The sequence below is a fragment of the Pelodiscus sinensis genome, chromosome 7 (genome assembly GCF_052426305.1).
Source record: "Pelodiscus sinensis isolate ZL-2025 chromosome 7, ASM5242630v1, whole genome shotgun sequence".
Lineage (NCBI taxonomy): Eukaryota > Metazoa > Chordata > Testudines > Trionychidae > Pelodiscus > Pelodiscus sinensis.
In genome coordinates, this window is record NC_143058.1 from 59016923 (window position 1) to 59044803 (window position 27881).

General features: G+C 43.8%; 1 protein-coding gene across 2 annotated transcripts in view; it reads right to left on the bottom strand.

The window, feature by feature from the left end:
• Window positions 1-27881, bottom strand: part of CATSPERT (catsper channel auxiliary subunit tau) — a 67611-nt gene that overhangs the window by 2126 nt on the left and 37604 nt on the right. For both annotated transcript variants that reach the window (XM_075933885.2, XM_075933884.2), the window contains exons 11-14: window positions 22481-22559; window positions 19279-19319; window positions 15197-15577; window positions 8315-11296 (exon numbers count right to left, since the gene is read on the bottom strand). In XM_075933885.2, the coding sequence (XP_075790000.2) occupies window positions 8315-11296; window positions 15197-15577; window positions 19279-19319; window positions 22481-22559 (3483 nt within the window). The remainder of the gene's footprint in view (window positions 1-8314; window positions 11297-15196; window positions 15578-19278; window positions 19320-22480; window positions 22560-27881) is intronic.

Genomic DNA, 27881 nt, shown 5'->3' on the forward strand with positions numbered 1-27881 from the left:
GAAGGATGAATTCAAACTGGAACAGGTACAAAGAAGGGCCACTAGGATGATCTGAGGAATGGAAAACCTGTCTTATGAAAGGAGACTCAAGGAGCTTGGCTTGTTTACTTTAACCAAAAGAAGGCTGAGGGGGGACATGATTGCACTTTTTAAATATATTAGAGGGATAAATACCAGGGAGGGAGAGGAATTATTTAAGTTTAATACCTATGTGGACACAAGAACAAATGGATATAAGCTGGCTAGTAGGAAGTTTAGACTTGAGATTAGACGAAGGTTTCTAACCATTAGAGGAGTGAGGTTCTGGAACGGCCTTCCAAGGGAAGTAGTGGGGGCAAAAGATCTATCTGGTTTCAAGATTAAACTAGATGGGTTTCTGAAGGGGATGGTTTGATGAGATAACATGATCTTGGTAACTAAAGGTATGTCTACACTGCATCCCTAGTTCGAACTAAGGATGCAAATGGAGACGACCGAAGTAGTTAATGAAGCGGGGATTTAAATATCCCACGCTCCATTAACATGATCTCGTCGGCGCGCTACTTCGAATCATGGCTGATTCGAACCAGGAAGTGAGCGCCGGGACGCGTGAGTTCGGACTAAAGCCCTTAGTCCGAACTAATGTTACTCCTCAAAAAATGAGGAGTAACATTAGTTCGGACTAAGGGCTTTAGTCCGAACTAACGCGTCCCGGCGCGCACTTCCTGGCTCGAATCAGCCGTGATTCGAACTAGCGCGCCGGCGAGATCATGTTAATGGAGTGCGGGATATTTAAATCCCCGCTTCATTAACTACTTCGGTCGTCTCCATTTGCATCCCTAGTTCGAACTAGGGATGCAGTGCAGACGTACCCTAATTGACCATTATCAGTGGGAAATAGGTCAATGGAGGGACGATAGGAGTTACTATAGAGAACTTTCTGGGTGTCTGGATGATGAATCTTGCCCACATGCTCAGGGTTTAGCTGATCGCCATATTTGGGGTCGGGAAGGAATTTTCCTCCAGGGTAGATTGGCAGAGGCCCTGGAGGTTTTTCGCCTTCCTCTGTAGCATGGGGTACAGATCACAGCTGGAGGATTCTCTGCATCTTGGGGTCTTCAAAGTATTTGATGGCTTCAATATCTGAGATATAGGTAAGAGGATTATTCTAGGAGGGGTGGGTGAGATTTTGTGGCCTGCACTGTGCAGGGGGTCAGACTAGATGATCATAATGGTCCCTTCTGACCTTAAAGTCTATGAGTCTATGAGAGCCCTAGTACTGAGTTCACTCAGAGCCTTTGACTTGCCAATGACATTTTACCACGCAGTGCCCTTTTTGTATTCCAAGTCAGAAAGGGAGAAAAAGGACATGGTCTCTCACTGCTCTTCTCATCTGTTGAACAGTGCCCAATTTCACTATGGACTTCAGTCACATCATCCTTCTGATCCACATCCTCCTGGGTTTGGACATCCATGGTACTAACCACCAGGTTCCTCTCCACCCTTGCAATGGCCACACTGAGATCCTTGGCAGTCTCCAAGGTAACAGGCCTCTTGTAGTACTAGTGTTGCCTAACAGAAACCTGAGCGCATCTGAACCCCCTAAAAAGGCAAGGGAAGGACAGGAGGAATTATGGAGGAAGTTACTCCTCAAGTCCATTTTCTCATCAACATTGCCAGATGAGACAGTGATATCCCCCCTCCATCATCTATGGCAGATGACTTCCAACTGTACCAGGACTTGACACAGAAACAGTGACCGACACTTGCAGATACCACTACAAGAGGTGATCAAGTCACACCACATGTTAGTGGATATTTTGCACATCTACAGTGGAACACCCACAGGTATACATGAAGAACCATCATTACTGCAGGAAGTCAATAACTTCTTTTTTCCATCACAATGCCTTCTTCAGTAGTGAGTATCTGCACAGATATTATAAATATAACCAAACAATAATAAAAACAGATAATTATAAAAAAATACACAAAAATGTAGACATAGAAAGAGAAGGCCCAAATGTCTGAAATAGACTTGGTAATAATAACCTACTACATTTCATACAGACATCCAAGTATTTGTTTTTAATACAGTGGGCTATATTTGTCCTCAGCCAAACATTTCATTTTCCATTGATCTAGATAGAAGGTAACTAACAGATATAATAGTCAAATTCGCCTCTCAGTTATACCAGGCAGATTTCAGTTTTACCTTTCACAAAGACACAGTAACTCTCAGCTATTCACTTATGTTTTTCCAATGTAACCATAAGCAACCATAAATATCTAAAGTTTTTCCTACCTTAGAGCAAATGTCCACAAATCAGTGGGGGTATGTCTACACTACAGCACTAATTCGAACTAACCTAGACGGATTCGAACTAACGGATCCAGACTAAAAAACTAGTTTGAATTAGCATTTTGCTAATTCGAACTAGCATGTCCACATTAAGTGGACCCTGAACCGGGGTTAAGGATGGCCGGAAGCAGTGCCGGAAGGGCATCAGATGAGGACTTAGAGCGTGGAGCTGCTGGCTCAGGCTAGCCGAGGGCTATGCTTAAAGGGACCCGACCCCCACCCCGGACAGATAGTTCTCAGGGGTTTCCCGCTTGCAAAGCAGTCCTGGCTTGGAGTGCCCTGAGTGCCCACACTGGGCACATCACAGCACTTGGCCATCAGACCGGCTGCACTTGCCGCAGGCTGCCATCTGAGGAGAGGGGGCAATTGGGGGGCTGCAGGAGAGCTTCCACCCCCAGAAGCCCGCAGAGCCAGCCCAGTCCTCCCCATCGGGGGCTCATACCCCATTCCTCCCTCACCTCCTTCCACTTACCCTTCCCTAGCCCCCCTTCCTGATGTACAAAATAAAGAAAACGTGTGGTCAAAAATAGAATCTCTCTTTATTGAACAAAACTCGGAGAGACTGGGAAAAGGAGGAGGGAGAGGGGAAGAGAGAGGGTGGGAGAGGGGAGGGCAATTACAGTGATCAGAGGTTTGGAAGAGGTCCCATATGAAGAGAGGCTAAAGAGACTGGGACTTTTCAGTTTAGAAAAGAGGAGAATGAGGGGGGATAGGATAGAGGTCTATAAAAGCATGAGTGGGGTGGAGAGGGTGCATCAAGAAAAGTTCTTCATTAGTTCCCATAATAGAAGGACTAGAGGACACCAAAGGAAAGGAATGGGTAGCAGGCTTCAAACTAGTAACAGAAAGTTGTTCTTCACAAAGCAAAGAGTCAACCTGTGGAACTCCTTGCTGCAGGAGGCTGTGAAGGCTAGAAATAGAACAGAGTTTAAAGAGAAGTGAGATAAAGTGATGGAGGTTGGGTCCATGGAGTGGTATTAGCCAGGGGGTAGGAGTGGTGTCCCTGCCCAAAGTTTGTGGAAGGCTGGAGAGGGATGGCACGAGACAAATGGCTTGGTCACTGTCTTCGGTCCATCCCCTCCAGGATCCCTAGGGTTGGCCGCTGTCAGCAGACAGGCTACTGGGCTAGATGGACCTTTGGTCTGACCCAGTGCGGCCATTGTAAGCTCAGGGCTCAGGGTCAGGGGTCTCAGTGGACCACCTTGATTTTCATGCACACCTGCTCCTGGGTGGCCAGGCTGACAGCTCTCCTGCCCTAGACGGCCACTTTCCTGTGCCTAGTGCGGAGGTCGTGGACAAGGTCCACGATGTCTGCACTAGACCAGGCGGATACCCACCTCTTGCGGTCCTGGGCAAGCTCCCGGGAGCCGCCAGCCTGGTCCCGGGAAGAGGGGAAGGGCTGGGGGGCATCGGGTGGCTGGCTCGAGCCGTGCCAGGTGCAGGGTCTGCTAGCTGGGTGCTGGCAGGCTTGCACCTGGCACGGGCATCGTAGCCAACCCGTGCCCCTTTAAGGGGTCCGGGGCCGGGAGGGGGGCAATAGAGTTTCCCTGGTGTTGGCCAGAGTGGCCACCAGGGAAAGCTGGGGAGGGCTAGCCTCCCACTAGTTCGAATTAAGTGGCTACACACCCCTTAATTCGAACTAGTAAGTTCGAACTAGGCTTAGTCCTCTTACAACGAGGTTTACCTTGTTCGAACTAAGCGCTCTGCTAGTTCGAATTAGCATAGTGCTATTGTAGCGCCTATCAAAGTTAATTCAAACTAACGTCCGTTAGTTCGAATTAACTTTGTAGTGTAGACATACCCTGGGAGTTTTGACTGAATCAGTATTGAGGGCTATTCTAATAATTGGGCCTAAAATACACTAATTGTAAGCTTAATTGTAAAAAGTATATAAAAGTTCATAGCCTGTTACAATAACCTATAACAAGTGTTAATAAATAGTAAGTTAAATTGCTTTTAATAATGAAGGTTACAAACACTGCAAAAAAATCCATAAAAAAATAATTCCAAACAAAAAAAACACATTGATACAATTTAAGGATTGCGTTAAAATCATGCTTGGTAAAAACAGAAAATGTGGATCTCAAAATTAATTAACCAAATTAGTATGTCAAAGATTAGGCCTCATTGGTGGACATAATAAGGCGGGATTGATATTCCATCCATCACTCCCTTTATGAGTCCTTAAAGAAAGAGGCTTTTGGATGGGAAGATAGAAAAACAGATTAAATCTAGTGAAATGAGTTTCACCATCATGCCTGCCCCCTGTGCCCCTCCCCCACCTTTTGGGACACCAGACCTTCATCATCCTAATCCTGAGAGATGTTCTGACCAGATAAGGAGAGAAGAACACAGAAACATCCATCCCTACTAGCTCCAGCTAAATCCCAAATACCACCTGAAATAAAATGGGATCAGACTTAGCAGCAGCAGCTCCAGCCTATCTCAACTAAAATCTTTTACCCAAAAGAACCGATTTTTCCATCCTTAATATCATCTAAAAGACTCTCAAACATAGGGTGGAGGACCTTCTAAAACTCTTTTCAGCTATAAGGAGAGGGAACAAGAAATGTTGTTAAAATACTTTAAATTTCAAATGGTTTTTACCTGTTTCTCCCTTTGTGTCTATATAAAAAGGTTTTAAAAGATTTTTAATGGTTTTTTTGCCATGGTACCATGCAGTCTAAAATGTCTGCGTACCCAAGCATGAATCCTGTTTAACACTGTTTAATACTGGACAGTATCTCATATACGTATATTCCATCTAATTTAATACAACACGTCTCAATCCTTCATACTTTACTCACCTGGCCAGTTCCATTAAAGTCAATTCCAGCAAACAAATTCAAGAGAATATTCCTCACTTTCCTAGGTAAAGGGAGCTTTTACAACGAGACAGCTCCCTGTCAGTCTGAAGCTGAAGGACTGAGGGACACTTACAAGTCACAGTACATGTGCATGTGAAACCTTGAAAAAAGTCATCCATACTCTCACCTCCAAAGTTTTTTAAATAGATTGCCTTTGGTGCTTCTAGTCTCTATCAGAGAAGGACTGGCAGATATTACAGTCATTGGTCATATACCCTACAATGGGGCATAATCCTTGTTCATGTCCATTGGAAGTAGAGAATATAGTGAGAAAAATTCCAAATTCTTAGATGTTTTTCAGTGCCTGAGGCAACCCAAAAATTATAAAAAACCCACACCCTCTCTATTCCCCCTCTGCAAATGCAGGCTACAGACTACATCAGGGATGGGCAATACTTTTTAATGGGGGGTCACTGCAAGATTTTGGCAAGTGGTCAAGGGCTGCATTTCTACCAAGGAGGTTTGAGGTCTGGGACAGTGGTTGGATGGAGAAGGGAGCTTGCGATATGAGACTGGGTGCAGGAGGGGGTGTGGAGTGTGAGAGAGAGTTGGGTGAAGGATGGGTCTGTGATCTGGGGCAGTGGATTAGGGTGCAGAGTCCAGGAGGGGGTATGGTGCAGGAGAGGATTCTAGCCTGAGGGAGGAGCTCTAGTGGAGGGGCAGGGAGGGAGCTGTGACCTGGGGGAAAGGGGTAAACAGGGTTAAGGTGGCTGCCTGAGGCAGGTACAGGCAGTCCCCGGGTTACGTACAAGATAGGGACTGTAGGTTTGTTCTTAAGTTGAATCTGTATGTAAGTCGGAACTGGCGTCCAGATTCAGACACTGCTGAAACTGACCGCCAGTTCTGACTTACATACAGAATCAACTTAAGAACCCCAGGCGTCCCCAAGTCAGCTGCTGCTGAAACTGATCAGCAGCTGATTCCAGGAAGCCCGGGGCAGAGCAACTCTGCCTCGGGCTTCCTATAGTCAGCGCTGGTCAGTTTCAGCAGAAGCTGACTTGGGGACGCCTGGGGCAGAGCAGCTGGGGTGCTACTGGACCAACCCAGCAGCACCCCATCTGCTCTGCCCCAGACGTCCTGATTCAGCCGCTGCTGAAACTGACCAGCAGCGGCTGAATCAGGACCTGGGGCAGAGCAGCTGGGGTGCTGCCGGGTTGGTCCAGTAGTGCCCACGGGCACTGCAGGACCAATCGGCAGCGCCCCAGCTGCTCTGCCCCAGAGTCCAAAACAAAAGCCTGGTCTGCTGGGGGGGGGGGAGCACACTAGCTGCGCCCCCCCCCCAGCAGACCAGGGACACGGGGAGCAGAGCCGCAGCGGCAGCGGGGTGCCGCGCCTCTGAGGCTTTGCTCTGGCAAAGCCTCAGAGGCAGGGACCCCGCCATGGCTGCGGCTTCAGTCTGGGTGCCTGTGGTCTGCTGGGGACGGCCCCCAGCAGACCACAGGCACCCGGACTGAAGCCGCAGCCGCGGGGGGGTCCCGCGCCTCTGAGGCTTTGCCAGAGCAAAGCCTCAGAGGCGCGGGGAACCGCCGCTGCTGCCGCTCCAGTCTGGGTGCCTGTGGTCTGCTGGGGACGGTCCCCAGCAGACCACAGGCACCCTGACTGAAGCCGCAGCCGCGGGGGGGTCCCGCGCCTCTGAGGCTTTGCCAGAGCAAAGCCTCAGAGGCGCGGGGAACCGCCGCTGCTGCCGCTTCAGTCAAAGCGGCAGCAGCGGCGGTTCCCCGCGCCTCTGAGGCTTTGCTCTGGCAAAGCCTCAGAGGCGCGGGACCCCCCCGCGGCTGCGGCTTCAGTCAGGGTGCCTGTGGTCTGCTGGGGACCGTCCCCAGCAGAGCACAGGCACCCAGACTGGAGCGGCAGCAGCCGCGGTTCCCCGCGCCTCTGAGGCTTTGCTCTGGCAAAGCCTCAGAGGCGCGGGACCCCCCGCGGCTGCGGCTTCAGTCCGGGTGCCTGTGGTCTGCTGGGGACCGTCCCCAGCAGACCACAGGCACCGGGTCTCAAGGGGCAGCAGCAGCGGTTCCCGCGCTTCTGAGGCTTTGCTCTGGCAAAGCCTCAGAAGCGCGGGAACCCGCCCGGTGCCCCTGGTCTGCTGGAGACGGTCTCCAGCAGACCAGGGGCACCGGAGCAGCTTACGAACGGGGCTTTCTCGCCCCGACTTCCGGGGCGAGAAAGCTCCGTTCGTAAGTGCGGATCCGACATAAGTCGGATCCGCGTAAGTCGGGGACTGCCTGTAGTTGGGGTGCGTGTGCCAGAGGCAGGCTCTGGCTGGGAGGCCCTTACCTTAGCAGCGGCCACTCAGCAGCCCTGCAGGACCCTGAAGGCTGCAGTAGCAAGCTGCTCCACATGGCTCTGCTCTGGGGGAGGAGGCTTCATTGGAAGCCCCGGCTGCCAGCAAAATCTCCCTGTCTCTATTGGTGAAAAACTAGACAATGGAACTGAGTGATTTTGCTGAGATGCAGGACAGAGCACTAAGCCCCTCTCCCTCCCTCCCAGAATGAAGCAGCTTCATTCAAAGCCACTGCACTGTGCTGGAGGATCCCAGGGACCAGCCGCAGGCCGGATCCAGTGGCCTGGCAGGCTGCATCCAGCCCGCTAGCAGTCTCTTGCCCACCCCAGTCTATTTACTCTCTATAAACTTAATACACTATTTACGGTTATTCACAATTATTTCACTAACATGCCAGAAAAATTTAAATATTGAGGTTTTTTTGAATGCCTCAGCAGCCAGAGGGTGAAGAAGTGGGAGGTATTTAGTTTTGGTTTTTCTTACTTATTTGGGTTACATTACAAACACATTTTTGGGGGGAAGGGGCAAGTAGGACTGAGTGGTAACAAGGATTCAGTGTTGGCCATGCCTACTTAGAAGCTACCCTTTTATGAAGAGACACTGTTCTACCCTTTTATGAAGAGACACTGTTCTACCCTTTTATGAAGAGACACTGTTCTACCCTTTTATGAAGAGACACTGTTCTAACTGTTCTGTCTCCAGATATTTAGAAAGTGAAGTAGAAAACCAAATACATGAGACACTCATGAGATGGAAAACAGAGAAAAATATCATTCTTAAAGGGCTATTTCCATATGCACACTGAATCAAATGGAAACTACTCACATATGATTTTTCTTGCAATGCTTTTGCAGAGTGCTGTAGCTGCAGTTCAGACACTGTGGCTGTTGGCATCTTAATAGACTTGTTAAGTGATTTCTTTGGTCTTCCATCCTCTCTTTCTTGTTCAGCTTTCTGTGTCAGGCTTTCCTTTTTCAAAATGTTTGAGTGTGTGGAGTGTTTTGAATCCTTCTTGGCTCCTGAAACACATGATCTTGGAGATGGTGGTTCAGAATGTTTTCTTTGTTTTTCTTTTAAGATCTCCTTACAGTTATTCAAACCAATTTGTTTTTCCTTTTTAAACTGTGTGCACATTAATACTTGTCCCTGTGGTGGGTAACGTGATGCTGCATGCTTCTTAGAACGCTTAGCACGTTTTTTTTTCCCTTTTGACTTCTCATGAGACTTATCTGGTGACTTAGTTTCTTCCTCAGATCCTGAATGTACAAAGATAAATGTTTGAGGGTTTACAGGAAAGGATAGTGTTGGTTTACAGAGATATTCCTTAAGTTCTGTTTGGATAGCAATATCATGGGCATTTAAGGAAGGAGACCCTGTTGTTTCAAGTGTTCCCTTCAAATTCTCATTCGGGAACTTTGCTTTTAATGATTTGTCGAAACATGTCTGTGAATGTGCTACTTCTGTTTTATCAAAACAACTTTGTGGGTCTTGACTCTCTCTTTCTAAAGTATTATTTTGAGGTAGGTGTATTACACTGTTGGTTTGGGCTTCATTGATTAGATTAGGCACCACACATGTTACTTGCTCTGGAACATTCTCTACAGGAAGTTCTAACTTTTCTTTTCTTAAAATAGGCTTTTCATTTATTACAGTGAATTTATCAGAGCTCTGCTTAGAATGAAACTGCCCCTTCTGAAGTATATCTGTATCAGTAACTATCAGTGGTTTTCCTTTAGCATTCTGCAAAAACAGATTCTGGCATACTCCCTCTAATTCCCTCTCATTTATTAACCCAGTTTCTGAAATACATTCCATAGGAAGATCTTGCATGTTGTTGCTTAAAATAGATTTTAGACTTTTTATTTCTGTTTCAGAAAGTTTGTTTCTATGACCTTCTTTCAGTATTTTGCTTAAAAGGGATTTCAACTGTAGCAGTTTTGTTTCTGAAAGTCTATCTTTAAGGTTTTTGGTTAAAACAGATTTTAGACTTAGATTTTGTTCTTCCTTGTGTAAATCTGACTCCACATCCCTTGACAGTCTTTCGTTAGCTCTCAGCACAAACAAATCCTTGTGTATCTTTCTTAATTCTTCCTCTGTGATCAACCCTATTTCAGAGAGTCGTTCTACAAGATGATCTTGGATCTTTTTGCTTAAAAATGACTTTAGATTCCTTATTTCTGTTTCTGAGAGTACCTCAAGAAGGAAGTCCTGTATAGGTCCACTTAAAACAGGTTCTCCTTTTATTATATGTGGTTTAGTGAGACTCTTACCAAAATTAACTTGACTTACATTATGTAATTCTGTCTCCAATGCCCCTGGATGTCGTTCCAGAATGTTCATCAAGGAATAGTTCTGATGTACTGTCTCTAACTCTTCTTCCATAATTAATCCTGTTTCTGAGAGTTTCTCTAGGAGATGATCATGGAGACATTTGTTTAAAAAATCCTTTAAACTCATTATTTCTGTTTCCAAAAGTCTTTCTATAAGAGAATCTTGGAGAGTTTTGTCTGAAGCAGATTTTAGATTTATTTGTTGTTGTGAAACACCCTGCTTGTGATGATCTTGTCCTATTGTAGGTGAGTTTGTCTCTATAGTCATTGGCAATCTGACTTTGGTGATCGGTAATGAGTGGTTTTGGTGCTCTTTTTCTAACTCCATCTTTGTGTTTATTGCTGTTTGTGAATGTCTCTTTGTGCCATTGTTCTGTAAGTTTTGACTTAGATATTTTATTATTATTTCAGGTTCTGAACATTTTCCCCTGGATTTATCATTCCTCTTCTTCAATAACTCTGCATCAGACTTTGGTTGTCTCTTCTCAGTGCTTGAGAAAGAAAAGTTCTGGTGTTCCTTTAGTAACTTTTTCTCTTCAGTTAGCCTTGTTTCTAAAGGGCTTGCTATGGGAAGATCTTGCACATTTTGGGTTACAACAGATTTAAGACTTATTTCCATTTCTGAAAGCCTCTGCTCACAACTGTCATGCATTTTCTCAGCTAAATCAGTCATCAAAACCAATGGTGATCTATCTTTATTTTCCTGTAATGACAGATACTGGTGCTGCTTTCCTAACTCTGAATTGGTGATTATTCCTGTTTCAGAAAATCTCTCTATCAGACGATCTTGCAGGTTTTTACTCAAAACAGATTTTAAATTTATTATTTCTGCTTCTGAAAGCATTTTCTTGAAGGTATCTTTTCTTTTTGTCAGTAAATCTCTCTCTAAAAAAACTGGTGAGCCATCTGTGATCCTCTGTAGGTTCTGGAATTCTTCTCCTAATTCTACCTCTGTGACTATACCTAATTCTGAAAGTTTCTCTGCAATAAACACTTCCAGATTTTTGCTTAAAACAGATTTTAACATTATTATGTTTATAAGTCTATCTATAAGAAAGTCTTCAAGAGTGTTACTTAAAAAAGAGTTTAGACGTACTATTTCTGTTTCTGAAAGTCTCTCCTCTTGCCATTTCTCAGGCAAATCTGTTCTTATAGCCAGTGCTGGGGACTCTTCTTCTTCACCATTAATTCCACCCTCCTCTAATTCCATCTTTGATTCTATAAGTTTTAATATGGATAGGTGCTGACCATTCTTGCTTAAATTAACATCTGAACTACTCTCTGCAATTGCTGAAGATGCCTTGAAAGGTGGATCTTGGTCTTCTTTAATCTCTACACATGAAAATTTGCTTTCCAGAAGAGTGAAAATAGGGACTTCTTGATCATCTTCCTTTTCATTCTGTGTATTTGATTGCATTCTACTTATATTTCTCAAAAAAGGTTCAAACTTGTCTCCACTAAGAATAGGTTGCTGGTACTGTAACATAAAACACAAACTGATTAAGAAAATATTTTCAGGGTGGATTAATTAACATAGTTTCTTATATTACAGCAGCATACCTATTTAATTTCCTCAGAACAATTATTCAAGACTAATTAAACAAACATAAGCAAGAAAAAATATGTAATGAGAAATTTCAGTATTAATCCAAATAACATTTCTGTGAGGTTGTAAAATGAAAATAAATGCCTAACAGTGAAACAAACACAGATTAATATTAACATTTTCAAACTTTAGAGCCCAAAGTTGACCACTTAAATTCTTATTCACTTAAAAAGAGTCTAGACCTTCAGAGGCAACTACTGTTACTTCCAATAGAAGCTATGGGTCATAAGCCGCTGTGAAAATCAGAGCAGTTTAAAAAAAAGTCTACATATTTGTTTAAAACCTTGATATTGTGCACCAATACTTAAAAATTTGGCCTAAATAATTTTCCAAAGCCACCTAGAGAGTTAGTGATAGAGCTGAGATTAAAATTCTGGATTGTTTGGCTCCCTTTTCTGTGCCTTTAGCACTATACTCGACCATGTTTAGTGCTATTTCTTCAGGAAAATGTACTGGATAACCCCCCCCCCCCCCCCGCTCCCCCAAATATAAAAAATCTCAGAATGGTAATTAGTCTGTAACTTAAAAAAAAAAATTTGGTCCTGTGGCACAATAGGGTATGTTTACACTAGGAAATTATTTTGAAATAACTTATTTCAAATAAGTTATTTTAAAATATGAGGAGTCCTGTGGCACCTTATAGACTAACAGATTTATTGGAGTTTTCATGACCCACTTCGTCAGATATATGGAAATAGCAGAATCCAAGATATATAAAACAGCAAAAGCAGTTGTCAATTGTAAAAACCGTGTTAATGAAGCTAATTAAGTGGGTTAGAAGCTAATTAATTTGTAGCTTTTGATGTGAAAATTTACATGTCAAAGGCAGGGAAAATTGGCTTTGTAGTGTACAGGCAGTCCCCGACTTACGTGGATCCGACTTACGTCGGATCCCTAGATATGAACGGGGTGAAGCAACTCCCGCACATGCGCAGCAGCAGGGGGCTGGACTAGATGACCTTCTGAGGTCTCTTCCAGCTCTATGATTCTGTGACCTCCCCACCCTAAGCCTCTCCTCACACTCCAACCCTCACTCTAGCATCCTCCCATCTCCAGCCTCCTGCACTCCCCACCACATCCCCAATGTGCCTGCCCTGACTCCTGCATCCCCCCATACCACCAGTCCCCTGCCCTTCAGGACGTGGACAACAACAGGTAAGTCTGCTAGTTATTACTGTAACTGAAGGAGTAGGTGAAAATTTGGCTCAGAGTATATCGCAGCTCCCCTTCCGGAAAAGCAGCATGCCTCTCCACTGTAACTACTTATTAATAGGACAACAAGGGAAAGTTTTATCATTTATACTGATAAAGTCATACAGGTATAACTGCTTGTTTGAACACACGTATTCTGCTAAAATAGATTTTTTGTTTGTTTAGCTTAAATCGTTTTTCCCAAGTGACATAAGCTAACCTGAAAAAAGGAATATATACTGGAGTGTCTTCATGGGATATCAAAGGGGTAGCAATGTAAAATGGGGCTGGGCCCTAAAGCCATAGAGAAGTCCTCCAGGTGGCTAGGAGGAAACCAGACAATCAGGGGCCAGGAGAGACTATATAACAGGAGCTGTGGAACTAATGGTAGCTCAGTTGCAGCCCAGACCTAGAAGGGAGAAGGTCATGGGTGACTGGCTGGCAGAACTGGGACAGCTCTCAGAGGAGAGACTGTTAAGAGATTAATGGGCTTGAAGGTAAAGCCCTGAGGAAAGAGCCAAGGACTTGTCTCTAGGAGTTGAAGCCCTGGAGGCACCACTCTTGTTCAGAACCAAGGGCATGACATTGAATTAAGAGACACTCTACAGGGGGTACCAGAATGGGTCTGTGTTAAAGGTGTACCCTGGGACTGGTTTGTGATGGCACAGTGTATGACCCTGCCAGAGGGCTGAATAGCCACCAGGCTTTTAAAACTGAGGCTGTGTAGGAACCTGCACTAGAGATATTAAATACTGGTTAACTGAATAATCGATTAACCTCATGAATTCTTATCAGTTACTCAACTATTCTATAGTCCCTGGGGATGTGGCCGGCAGCCAGCGCGCTCCGGCCCCACTCCTGAGGAGCCCCATGCCACTCCACACTGCTGCCTCGGTATCAGAGACAGCAGCGCGCAGGGCGCCAGGTGGGAGCTGGTTTATGAGGGGAGCTAGTTTAAAAGCCAGCTCCACGCTGCTGCCTCTGATACAGAAGCAACAGTGTGGGGTGGCAGCAGCCCCTGTCCGGAGGGGCGGGGGGAGGGATTGGGGTGCAGGAGATGGTGTGAGGTCTGAGAGGGAGTTTGGGTGCAGGAGAGGATGCTGGCCTGGGGAAGGGGTATAGGAAGTGGTCTGGAGCCTAGGAGGGAGTTATGACCTGGGTCAGAAAATTGGATGGTGACCTGGGGGAGAGAGTTGGTGTGTGTGAGGGGCAGGGGTGCCAGAGGCAGGCTGTGGCTGGGAGGCGATTACCTAAGCCAGATTCCCTGCAGCATCCCCAAGGCAGGCTGGGGTCCCTGCCGGCTGCAGCTCCAGATCACTTAGAACTGCAGGCTGCTCTCTCCATTTGGCTCTCAGCTTGTGCTGCCCCCATCCCAATCTCTCAGCTCCTACTGGCTGGTTGTTTCCAGTTGGGGTCAATTCCTGTTGGCCGGTTGTTTCTGGCCAATAGGAGCTGAGGATTGGGTGTGGATGGGAAATCACATGAAACCTTCCCTCCAGAGCAGAGAGCTGCCAGACTGTGTTTTAAACCTGTGGCAACTGTGTGCCTGAGGGTCCGAGCAAGGTGGCCCACGGGCCGGATCTGGTCTCCAGGCCATATTTTACCCAGCTCCACTATAATGTGTGCTTTTGCTTATCGATTAATCAACTACACCGTACATCCCTAACCTGCACTTGGCCAAACGGGGACACTTGTGGGAGGTGAGAGCCAACCCCATTACACTGCGTTAGTCTGTTTCGGCAAAAACAACGAGTACAGTGGCACTTTAAAAAATATATTCAGGCATAACTCACTTCTTCAGACGAGGAGAAAAGAAAAAAGAAAAGGATGCAGAGATGGGAGTGTGACATTAGTACTAATTAGAGTGGATATGGCTCACCTCTAACAGTGATGAGAAGGTGAAGATACCTGCAGGGCAAATTTCCTGTTGTAATAAGAAAGACATTCCATGTTTCTATTTAAACCTCTTCTGAGGTTGTCAAATTTGCATTATGCATTCCAGCTCTGAAGTTTCTCCTTGCAGTCTGTTTCTGAAGTTTTGTTGTAAGAGAATGGCAACTTGCAAGTCAGTAATTGTGGGTTTGTTTACACTACAGAGAAGATTGAAGTTGCCGTTATCAATCTTCCAGGGTCCCATTTAGCAGGTCTAGTTAAGACAGCTAATTCGAACTGAGAGAGGGACTCCCATCAATGCCAGTAGTCCTGTTTCCATGAGGAGTAAGGGAAGTTTTCTCAGAGTGGGTCCTCAGACCACTTGAGAAACAATGCCCCTACCATAGCCTCAAGTTGTAACTCCCTTTGAAAGGAAGATGGAAACTATTTATTTTAAAAAACTATTTGACAAATACATACAGACTCAACACTCTGTGGAGAGGAGGATGGATGAGTCATTATGAAGGGCCGCAATGTACATCTCAGAACAGTCATAACCAGAAATTCATTTGAATTTTAAAGAGAATAATCACTTAAGTGGTAATGTTTGAGAGAACTATCAAGACCTAGGTTTGGAGCACTTTAAATAAATTCACCATTGATGCTGATGTACTGAAACAGTCTATATAATATTGCAAGCAGAGATACCTGTATTTGTATTACTGGATACTTTTCTAAACCTGAAAGGTCAGACCCCTTTGACAACATGCCTGCTGGTTTCAGATCTTCTATTTCTTCTTTGGCATGACTATTTTCCTGCTTTGTTTCTCTCTCTAGAGCTATAGAAATAATACTTTGTGAGTCCATAATTGTGCCTTCATCTTCTGAGGATTTCCTAGTAAGATTTTCAGGTACTTTCTCAGCTGACAGTTTTTGAGAAATAGTAGATGCAGACACTGCAATCACGGGAATAGAAAGATTTTCTTCAGATTCCTCATATTCCTGCACAAAATTTAAATCTGTTTCCACACTTCTCAATACTGTCTCTGTAATTCTCAAGGACAGACCAGAATCTTCTCTGAGTTCAGTCTGTAATGAAAGAAAAATAAAATAAAACTTTCTCTAATAATTACTAATGTCTTTTAATGGTCAGAGCCCAAAGCACAGCCTAGAATAAATAAATATATCTCTTAGAAGTCTGTGTTAATTTCATCAATGAGCTAAACTTAACCATTGGATTTAAGCTGATACACTGTAAATGGGAAATTAGTTAAATTCCTCTAATTTGGCATCCAGCAGTTTGCAAAACAATCACACTTTATACATTAACTTCCATTAATTTACAAACAGTGTAGCAGAACAAAACTTGGTCACTGGATGGGAAAGCTAACAAAAGGGTGGAACGTAAATAAGCTCTCCTACTTTATCTTAAGCCCATTATGTTCCCAATACCACATGCTAAATTCAGTCCCAACAGAAGCAGGTATATAATTCCCACTGATTTTAAAAAGAGCTGCAGTCACTCAGATTAGGACTGAACTACTACCCAAAGAATACTACACCGTTACAAATTACATATTCTGTACCATTGAGTGCTGTACTTTACCTCTCACATCTGTTTTATAATCAATTAGCACCACTATTCATGTAATTGGTTAATTTGGCCTAGAGTCTAGATTTTTAGCTTATATAATATAGTTTTGTATTATAAACATTTGAAAATAAAGATAAGAAACTCCCTTTAACAATAATTTATGTCATTAGCTATTAAATGTCCAACACTATGCCAATCAATAAAACAGAAGTTACAAAAAAGGATGATGTAAGTATATGAAATGAGAAATGTTACATTAATAAAATTCATCAGCATTACAGAATAGTGGTAGAGATGTAGCCGTGTTAGTCTGGGGTAGCTGAAGCAAAATGCAGGACAATGTAGCACTTTAAAGACTAACAAGATGGTTTATTAGATGATGAGCTTGGAAGTGGGTCTGGCCCATGAAAGCTCATCATCTAATAAACCATCTTGTTAGTCTTTAAAGTGCTACATTGTCCTGCATTTTGCATCAGCATTACAGTACTTCTATTAAGGACTTCAGCCTGCTCCCACCAAAATCAGGCCCCTAGCAAAGGTAAACATCATGATCAAAGTTAGCATTTTTTTTTAATCCCTACATATTACAGGCATTACTTGCTGATAGGTTCCCAGGTAAGGGCTTTTCCTACAAAATTTGTCCAGTGCTACTGTCTCAGAGGCCAGGTCTACACTAGCAGCTCAGCTTAAGGTATGGAACTCTAGCTATGCAGCATATGTAGCTGGAGTCAGCTTACCTAAAGCTGAGCTTGGTGTGTCCCCCATAGGAGGCCAATGGGAGCAAACACTCCCATCAGCTTCCTTTACTCCTGGCAAGAGCAGGAGTACAGGACACCATCAGGGACGCACTCTGAGTTTGGTTTAGCAAGTCTTAACTAGACTCGCTAAATGAATTCTAGAAGATTGATCGCAGGAGAGGAGATCTTCCACAGATTGAAGATGTGGCCTGAGTATACATTGTTTTGACTACCTGAGTAGATTATATGTTTTTTCTCCTGCTGGAAGTGCTTCCTAATCAAATCTGTCAGTCTGCTCTCACAGCTGCCTAGCATTTCAAGTCCATAGTTATCTACCTCCCTCGTGATTAGAAAGATCTTTGATATCTGAGACATTATTCTCATGTTCCACTAACTGACTCTGAAGTAATAGAGATGTAGCCGTGTTAGTCTGGTCTAGCTGAAACAAAAGACAGAACTAGGTAGCACTTTAAAGACTAACAAGATGGTTTATTACGTGATGAGCTTTCGTGGGCCAGACCCACTGTGGAAGAAAATTGGCATGACCATATTGGGGAAGCTATCAATTGAGGCTTAACAAAGATGCTAATTATCTCACCCATTACAAAGATATCTTCCCCAATTATCACCTCTAATATCATTACCTCATAGACATTAACCTCTCTCCCCCCCATTCCCCCTCTCTTCTAAAATCTGATTTGTCTATTTTATGTGTTCACTTTTTTTTGTTTGTATCCCTTTGGTATATATGGTCATGCCAATTTTCTTCCACAATTTGATCTGAGGAAGTGCATCTGGCCCACGAAAGCTCATCACCTAATAAACCATCTTGTTAGTCTTTAAAGTGCTACGTAGTCCTGTCTTTTGACTCTGAAATGTTTTCTTGGTATCAGCCTCAAATTGCTGAGTATTCTATCTTCAGGGGACAGGCTTTCACCAGGAGATTTCATGAAATATGAGGGGTCAAAAAGGTTTTTTTTTTATTAAGCAATCTTTTCTATATCCAGTGAAGTGTGTGGTTTGTTTGTTTGTTTTAAATAATGCTATTTTATCTGAGCTTGGAACCAGCAGTATCAATGTCAAAATGCAGCAACAATGTAGCACTTTAAAGACTAACAAGATGGTTTATTAGATGATGAGCTTTTGTGGGCCAGACCCACTTCCTCAGATCAAATAGTGGAAGAAAGTAGTCACAACAATTTGCTTCAGCTACCCCAGACTAACACGGCTACATTTCTATCACTAAAATGCAGCAAGTGAGATATCAAAAAATAGGAGAGATGTCCACAGTATTCACTAAACTCAACAAAGTAAGATATAAAAAATATATACTTCCAAAAAACTCAAGAGTTTTCAATTCAGATGTCATCTCAATGGTAGTGTGTAACTGTCAGAACCAGAAAGCTATACAAATCTTAGACAGAAAATTAATGTCATCCAAAATAAATGCCTATTAAAAATTCTGGGCAATGGACGGACAGACTTTATCACCAGCTAAGAGATCTGAGAAATCACCAATCAGCTTCTCATCTCCACTACAAGAAAACGCTGAATATATCTGGGGCATCCGTTCTGCATGCTAACAGACAGAATCCCACATGAAGCTGTCAAATGGAAACCAACCGGTGTCAAGAAATAAGGATACTCAAGATAAACCTGAAGAAGAGCCTTTAGCAGGGAGGGGCAGACCAGTCTATCTCAACACCATAAAGCAGATGGAAGCTGCTGCAAATGAGAGAGAGGAATCAAAGAAAATAGACACTGGAAACAATGTACACAAAGATGAACACAATCCAGCATGAAAAAACAATGACAGAGAAAATGAAAGAAAGCAACAAATCAGAGACACTCAAGTTACTTTTTAAAAACTGTATTGCACATAATTTATTCTAACATATTGCCAAGTGTCTTATTCATTGCAGCTGCAGGGTGCAACGAGAGTGTGTGCTTGTAGTGATGGGGCAAAGGGTGTTTACCCATCATAAATAGTAGGCAAGTGTTCCAAGCCTTGTCCACAATATATACAAAAAGTGAATTCTAGCTACAGTTGCACTGAAGAGTGGCAGTCAAAATATTAATTGGAATGGGCAGGAAAAAAGTTGGCCAATGATAGCTACTTGGACAAAATATGATATGGGATCTTTAATGTCTACTGAGGACAAACAGATCCTTCATCAATAGCATATCTTCCCAGTGACCCCCACCAGAATCACCATTTGAAGATAAAGTGAAACCCTGACCACCTGGTAGCCAAGAGAAGTTTTGCCATGGACTTCAATAGACCAACTTTTCATCCATTGAGTATACACTTACCTCAGAAATGCAAAGAGCTGAGCTGAAACCTGCTGGGATTTGAACTAATGGTTTCAGGGCAGTATGATATTTTAACCCCTAAGTATAAACTTTAACAATTGATTCTATGAAAATACAATGAATTTTTAAGGAATAAACATCTTTACCTTAATTCCAAACAGCTGTTCTTCCTGTAACTCTGAATCAGCTTCAAGTGAGAAAAGAATTATTAGAAACTACTTACCATCTTAATCTTACTAACAAGATATGAAGTACATCACAGAAAAATGTTTAAATTCTATTTTATTTTTTAATAAGTTAAAAGTACACAGCCAAGTTACACACAGCAGGTAAAAATTGATTTATTAATTTCAGCTCCTAACCTAGCTAGATCACCAGCATGACAATTTACTTTATGCAATTTCATATAACTGGTGAGATACCTAACAATATGCTCTTTAATTTTTCATTTCTAGCTTTTAAACATTGTATTCTAAAGCTTTTATTATAACAACTGACAAACCAACATTCTTGTTCACAAAAGGCTCAATTATAGTCCAATCTCTTGATTCACTTCTTTATGTTGAAAATAATCAATATTTGCCAACATGAGAACTTTATACAGCTAAGACAGATACCTGTTTTGTAACTGGTGTTCTTCAAGATGTGTTGCACATATCCATTAAATATAGATGTGTGTGCCTGCCACATGCACTGGTGCCAGAAGTTTTTCCCTAAGCAGTACCCATAGGGGCCAGGACACCCAGTGCCCTCTGGAGTGGTGCACACAAGCCACACTATATAGGACGTTCCCTAGCTCCTCTCTCCTCAATACCCTCTTGTCCAGGGGTGGGCAAGAGAAAGCTATCAGGCTGGATCCAGCCCACCAAGCCACCAGATCCAGCCTGTGGCTGCCTCACTGGGATGCTTAAACACAGCACAGCTACAGCTGCTTTAAATGTGGTTGCTTTATGCTGGGAGTGAAGAGGGAGGCTTTGTGACTCACCCTCCAGCAAAATCTCGCAGGTATTTTTGGCCGGTTTCCAACCAATAGCAGCTGATAAATGTTCCTGACAGCAGGGGCAGTCAATGAAGCCTCTCCCCTCCCACACTGCCCTGAGCAGAGCCACGGGGTGCAGCTTGAGACTGCAGCCTTCAGGTTCCTGCAGGGCTGCTGGCTGGGAGCCGCTTAAGTAAGCGACTCCCAGCATAAGCCTGCCTCTGGCATCCACCCCTTTTCCCAACTGCCCCAGGCCACCCCCAAAACCCTCTGTATCCCTTTTGTCCCAGATCACAACTCCCTCCCAGACCCTACACTCCCCACCTACATCCCTTCCCCAGGCCATCCAGCGCGAAAATGGCGATCGGGGCTTTTTCCTAATGTGCAACCTAAACCTCCCTTGCTGCAGTTTAAGCCCATTACTTCTTGTTCTATGCTCAGAGGCCAAGATGAACAAGTTTTTTCCCTCCTCCTTATGACACCCTTTTAGATATCTGAAAATTGCTATCATGTCCCCCCTCAATCTTCTTTTTTCTAAACTAAACAAACCCAATTCCTTCAGCCTTCCCTCACACGTCATGTTCTCTAGACCTTTAATCATTCTCATTGCTCTTCTCCGGACCCTCTCTAATTTTTCCACATCTTTCTTGAAATGTGGTGCCCAGAACTGGACACAATACTCCAATTGAGGCCTAACCAGCGCAGAGTAGAGCAGAAGAATGACTTCTCGTGTCTTGCTCACAACACACCTGTTAATACATCCCAGAATCATGTTTGCTTTCTTTGCAACAGCATCACACTGCTGACTCATATTTAACTTGTGGTCCACTATAACCCCTAGATCCCTTTCTGCCATACCCCTTCCCAGACAGTCATTTCCCATTCTGTATGTGTGAAACTGATTGTTCCTTCCTACGTGGAGCACTTTGCATTTGTCTTTATTAAACTTCATCCTATTTATCTCAGACCATTTCTCCAATTTGTCCAGGTCATTTTGAATTATGACCCTATCCTCCAAGTTAGTCGCAACCCCTCCCAGCTTGGTATCATCTGCAAACTTAATAAGTGTACTTTCTATACCAATATCTAAATCGTTGATGAAGATATTGAACAGAGCCGGTCACAAAACAGACCCCTGCGGAACCCCACTTGTTATGCCTTTCCAGCAGGATTGTGAACCATTAATAACTACTCTCTGAGTATGGTTATTCAGCCAGTTATGCACCCACCTTATAGTAGCCCCATCTAAGTTGTATTTACCTAGCTTATCAGCCCCTTGTAGCTACTTGAACAATCTGTCTTTTTTTTCCCTCTCCCCCTTCCCCCCTTTCCCTTATTTATTCTTGGATCTGGACTTCTAATACTCCAGTCATCTGAAGAACTGGGTTGTGCCCACAAAAGCTCACGATACTATCTACATGTTTTGTTAGTCTTTAAAAAGTTGCTACTAGACTTTTTGTTGTTTTTTAAGTTTTTCCTGTTACACACTAACTTGGCTACCCGTCAAACTTTTTGAATAGAAAGGGAATGCTTACTACAGCTAAGGCTGGAGCATGCTATTCCAAGCACTGTCACTGTCAGTAAGAAGGAACCGAGGAGGGAGGTCTCGGGAGCATTCTATATAGTGCAGCATGTGTGCAGCACTCCAACTGGCGCTGGGGACCCCGGCCTCTATGGGTACTACTTAGGGATAAACTTCCAACGCTGGTGCATGTTGCAGGCACACACATCTATGTTGAATGGACATGAGCAAGCACTCAAAGAAGGAATGTTTAGGTTTTGTAAGTATAGCCCCGTCTCCATATGTAATTTGATTGTGTACTACTGTATAAGCAACTGAAAACACAGACCATAATAGATTTTTGCTTTGGTCAAATCTCATATCCAATACTACAATATCCAATACTACAATGCCATCACATATATAACACATTTAATAAAACTGAATGTAGTAGCTCACAACAGGTCATCCACAAGACCTGCTTACTCACTCATGCCTAATCTCCCAATATTTGCACAAGTTCTAGCCAGTCATCCATTGCCTAATCATGACCATAACAAACAGCCTGTCACAAACCTTAAAATTCACCTCAGAGGTTTGCATGACAGTATCTTTTAAACCACATTGAACTAAGACCAAAATCTGGAGCACATATTCTCACTCTGACTAGGACAATCTCCTTTCTCTAATACTGCCACTTTCCTTATTTTATTCATATTCATTTATATATAAACCAACAATACTTAAAATTCTGAGCAGAAATAATTATATATTTTGCACTTGCAAAGAAGCTCAAAAAACGTATATTTTGGTACAGTCCTTACCACATGCCATTTTTTAAAATAAGAAATACTAATGTTCTCCAAACCTGATGTGTCCGAACAGCTTTCGATTCCTTCCTCAGCAATATGTTGTATCTTTCCAACCATTTCCTTGAAGCGAGAAGCCTAAAACCCACAAAATGTGAAAAGTGGAAAATTATTTGTCAGTATCTGAATTTCTCCTCCTGCATTATCGTCATTACAAAGTCACAGTTTGCAAATTCTCAGAGAGCCACTTCCTGAATTTTAGGAGGGTCTTTTAAAATCTGTGATGTACATACATACTATAGCTCTGCACAGAGTTGTTAAACTCTAGAAAGAGACCATTTATTGCTATCTGTACAACTTTTCTTTTCATCAGCTCATTCTGTCAAACATAAGCCAAACACACAAAAGAAAGTCTCTTTTCTTGCTACATGAAGTTCAAGACAGGGAAGAGGGAAGCAAACTATCGAGATTGTGCATACAAAATAAAAGTTGCTGTCTTCTGCACTAATTAATTTAGTAATTATAATAATGTAATGCCATGCTAAAAATTAAGTTAGAATGGTATTAGAAGGCTGAAAGTACATTTCAGTAATCTTTAAAAAAAATACATATTGAACCTCTCTTCTCCAGCACCCTTGGGGCCTGACTGATGCTGAACCAGAGAATTTGCCAGGCTATAAGAGGCCAATATTGTCTAGCAGCATTACCAACACTTCCACTGCTTACTGGGATCTTACAAGACATTTAGGGGTAAATTAGAGCTAAATAACAGCATAAAACACTGAAAGCCAGGACTCATGGCTGTAAAGAAACTTTATGGGGCCACGGGAAATTTGGCCATACTCATGGTAAATGGACATCCAGCTAACTATAATGCCAGGCCATGGATACTACTGGACCAGAGTGTGCTGGATTAAAGTGGTTCAACATATATGTTCTATGGATTATTACAGATTTGCCCATTATTACTCTGTATGGTCACTAGTCTGTTGTAAGTGAGCCCAACTGCTGGCTGCTACGACAGCTGTATCTGGGCACTTTCTAGTCACTATTTCTAGCTCTGGGGTCTTAGGACACATCTAAAGATTCAAACCACTTGTCATGCTCCCACATGTCTTTCATGTGTTCCCCATACTAGAGGGGTACGTGCTCTGGTGGGGCACTGAGCAACTTTGGGGGATGGCAGTGTGACAAAGTTCCTCTTCAACCTTGGTGGGTACTGCACTTTCAGCTCTCATTTTAGACATCAGCCTGGTGTTTGTTGACCTACTCTCATTGTTGGTCAACATGGAGAAAAGAGGAGAAACCAAACATCGTAGTCTCTGTGGCCCTTCCAAGTGGTACAGGGCAAACCCCTGTACCAAAGCCAGTCTTTTTCCCATGCAAAAATGGGAAGTTGGGGGAGGGAACCTGGGGCTGCCCTCTACTCCGGGTTCCATCCCAGCGACCCTGTGATAGCAGCTGTCTGTGATATCTCTGGTATCAGCTATATGATAGCTAAGAATCCCTGGCTCACTTTAACACTGCCTTCCTCAGCACCTTCCTAACCACAGGTCCTTCCTCCTGGTACCTGGTTGCATTTTTTCCTCCTAGACTCTCCACAACACTTTGGCTATGTCTAGATGTGCTCTTTCACCATCCCCGTAAACCTTGTTTTACGAGGAAGAAGGGATGTGTCAAAAGAGCACTTTTTTCAAAATTTGGCACCGTGTAGCCCTTTCAACCAGACTATGTATTTGGGGATGATAGATTGAGGTCCTCAGGGAGAAGGGCACAGAGGTCCTTCATTAATTTTGGTATGAACAGAGTTCCTTGGTCCATCAGCATCTCCTTCAGCAGTCCTACCCTGGTAAAGATCTCCAGGAGTGCTTTGGCTATTATTTTAGAGGCCGTGTTCTGCGGAGAAATGGTTTCTGGATATGGGGTTGCATAGTCCAGGATGACAAATATACGTTGGTGCCTCCCCCTTCTGGGACAGCCTCCTTCCTTGCTGCCCAAGTCTCTACCCACGAGATCAACCTTCTGGTTTTGGGTCAGAATTTGGATTCCCAAGGCATTACCTGCTCTGGTTTCCCTTTTTGTCTTTCAAGACCTCCTGGGATTGAGAAACAAATCTGGGGATATTTGGGAAAAAATTGGGAGACAGTATACAGTGGACACTTCACTGACTCAGAGGTCTCACTCTTTTCCAGTTCCCTTGCTGGGAAGTACCTTCCTATGAGCATCAGGTATGGAAATTGAGGGATTAGACCCACCATTTCTCCAGTAGTGTTCCCTTGGATTTCAATCATTATTGGGAAAATGGGGTATTAACAAACTGCCCTATGAACACGTTACCTCTGTACATTTCACTTGGAGCAACTGACTATGCATCGCCAGCTTCCCTGAGATGAGCATGATAACACTATCTGAATTATATCAGTGCTGTGGTTTCTCCCCCAATTAATCTCACTGGTCTGTTATATTAATATGGGATTAGTGTGACCCACACACAAGGTGCATCAGGGAGTATGAGTATACCCAGTCTCCTAAACTGTACTGCATTGGCTCCTCAGTATTGGGACAGTGCCCGGCTGTGTGTCCCCATCTCCACATGCGTAACATCTATACAAAGTTCTAGACATCCCCCGGTCTCTTGGCTTGGGGAATTTAGTTTCCAGAACTTCTTCACTCCTGGTTCTCTAAGGTTTTGGGCCACTACTTCTTGCAGGAGGGCTCAATCTTGGGCTTCCTGATTCATCGTCATTTGATAGCTCTCCTGCGGTAGCCTCACTGCCTCCTGTTAGGTATTCACCTGCACTCCAGTAACTTCCTGCTGAGCTACTGTAGCTTGTACTTGTGTCTGCACTACCACAAACATTGTGGTAGTTTCTTTCTTTTATAGCTTCTTTCTTCCACAGCGCTGTGTACCAGTCCCACTCCTGACACCAGTTGTGACAAAGTTGCTCCTCAACCTTGGTGGTTCCCACGCTTTCAGGCAGATATTTGCCTCTGAGACTCATAGCAACTCTCAATTTAGACATCAGCCTGGTGTTTGTTGACTAACTCTCATCATTGCCCAGCATGAAGAAAAGAGGGGAAACCAATCATTATAGTCTCTATGGCCCCTCCAAGTGGTACTGGGCAAAACATACCCCTGTACCAAAGCTAGTCTTTTCCCCATGAATAAATGGGGAGTTGAGGGGGGGCAACCCAGGGCCATTTTCCATTCTGGGTTCCTGTGATAGCAGTTGTCTGTAACGTCTCTGGTATCAGCTACATGTCAACTATGAATCAATGGGCCACTTCCCCATGGTCTTCCTCAGCACCTTCCTGACCCTGTCACAGCAGATAATGGCAAGGCTGCTAAGGCTTCACTCCTAATCCCAGCCTTGGCCCTAGCTGTGGCTCTCTTCTCAGCCCTAGACTTGCCCCCAACTATGGCCATAGCCTTAGTCTCCTTATCCTTGTCTGTGTACCCTTCTTCTGCCCCCAAGCCATGGCCTCAGGTAAGTGGGCAAGAACAGGGTAAGGAGGAGGGTCAACTGTGATATGTTTGGTGACCATTGTTTATGTGGTGATCATAGGTTTTCATACAAAGAGCACAACCCTGCACTTACGTATGGTCTCTTCCCGAGTCATGTGCTTAACTCAAGAGCTCCAGATTGTCCCCAGTAATCATGCTTGCACCTATCCCCCATGTGGGTGTCTTTGCAGAAGGCGCATCGTTCCATGGGAATGAGCAAGCAGTTGACATTCAAAATCTCAGAATGCAATTTTGATAGCTTTTCCTAACAGTTCTTCAAGGAAGTATGACACACTTTACAGGGCAAGGCAACTATGTGAAATTCAATAAAACAGACAGATTTTGAGCAAGTTTAGATGTGTTCAACACAATATAAAGTAAAGTTTATAATCTGTTTCCCCTCCAATGGGAGTGGTGAGAGAGAGAGAGAGAGAGAGAGAGAATGATGTAATTATCCCCCCAAATAGCATTATAAATCCAGGAAATTCAGAGTTAAGATTAAATTGAAAAGAAACGCTAAACATTTAAACTACGCAAATGCTATGGTAGGGCACTCAAACAACCTTAACTCTACACAGTTAGTTACTTCCGCAAAACCTATCAGTGAGTTAAAAAAAGGCTAGCAACAATTTGTATGTTACTAATAACTGACTAATGCCTTATCCATACTAAACAACAGATCACTGCGGCTGCAATCGATCTTCCAGAGTTCAATTTAGCAAGTCTAGTTAAGACTTGGCCTGCTCTACACTAGGACTTAACATAAAATTTAGCTGCATCTGGTTGGTTTTCTAAACAATGCGTCCATACTACCAAGCCTGTTGTGTCGACATTTAGGGCTGCTGAAGTTTGTTAGTTACTCCTGATTTCACGAGGAGTAACCCTATTCCCCACCTTGCATGGTTGAGTTTATGGTAGTGTAGATACAGCATTGACAAGAAGTCAAAGCTATTGGCCTCTTCAAGACACCTCATAGTGCCCTACTCTGAACACTTTGGCCAGAACTTGTGCCTCTGCTGCCCTCCAGGTAAAGAGGAAAAGCCCTGGGAAAAATTGAATTTCATTTCCCGCATGACCAGCATTGTGAGCACATCTCAGAACGAGCAGTACACTGCAGCACACATGGCCACGACATCTAACAGTTCAAACACTTCCATGATTTCTAATATTTCTTGTCCCGTGGGCTCCAATTCCCAGGGGTACAGAAGAGCGCCAGCGTGGAGAGTCTGGGAGGTCTTGGACCTCATTGAGGTGTGGGGAGAGGAATCCATTCTCTCTGACCTCCGACAAGCAAACAAAACAGACATTTACGTGAAGATCACAAGCTGCCTGGTGGAAAAGGATATTTCAGGGATGCCCAGCAGTACAGACTGAAAATCAAGGAACTGAAGCAGTCCTACCACAAAGTGAAGAAAGCTAATAGATGGTCTGGTGCAGCACCACACCAATACCAGTAATAGAGCAGCTGGATGCAATTTGGGAAGAGGGACCCAACCAGCTTCCTAAGCATGACTGGGCAGTACAGCCAAGACACTCCTGCCATCATCATGGTGATGGAGGAGGAGAAGGAGAATGACCAGCCGGCAATCCCCAAGATCTGTTCATCATGCTGGAGCTGGTCGCCTCCTTCCAGGATGTCTCCCAGCTGAGCACTGACCTTGGGGAGGGTACTTTTGCTGAGTTCACAATTTTTTTCTTCCTACAAGCGGATTAAGGCAATTGGGTATGATGTGCGAATTGCTCTGTGCCTACACAGCACGGGGTGTCCGGAACAGCTTGTTAATGTGTCTGCAGATGCGGAGGGAGTCTCCCCTGCATCTCTCCATGAAGCTCTCAGATAGAAACTCTTTGACCTTTCACACAAGGTTTTTGGGGAGGCCAGCCTTAATCTATCCTTTGCGATAGGACACCTTCCCATGCCAAGCCACCAACAGGTAGTCTGGGGGTCACTGGAC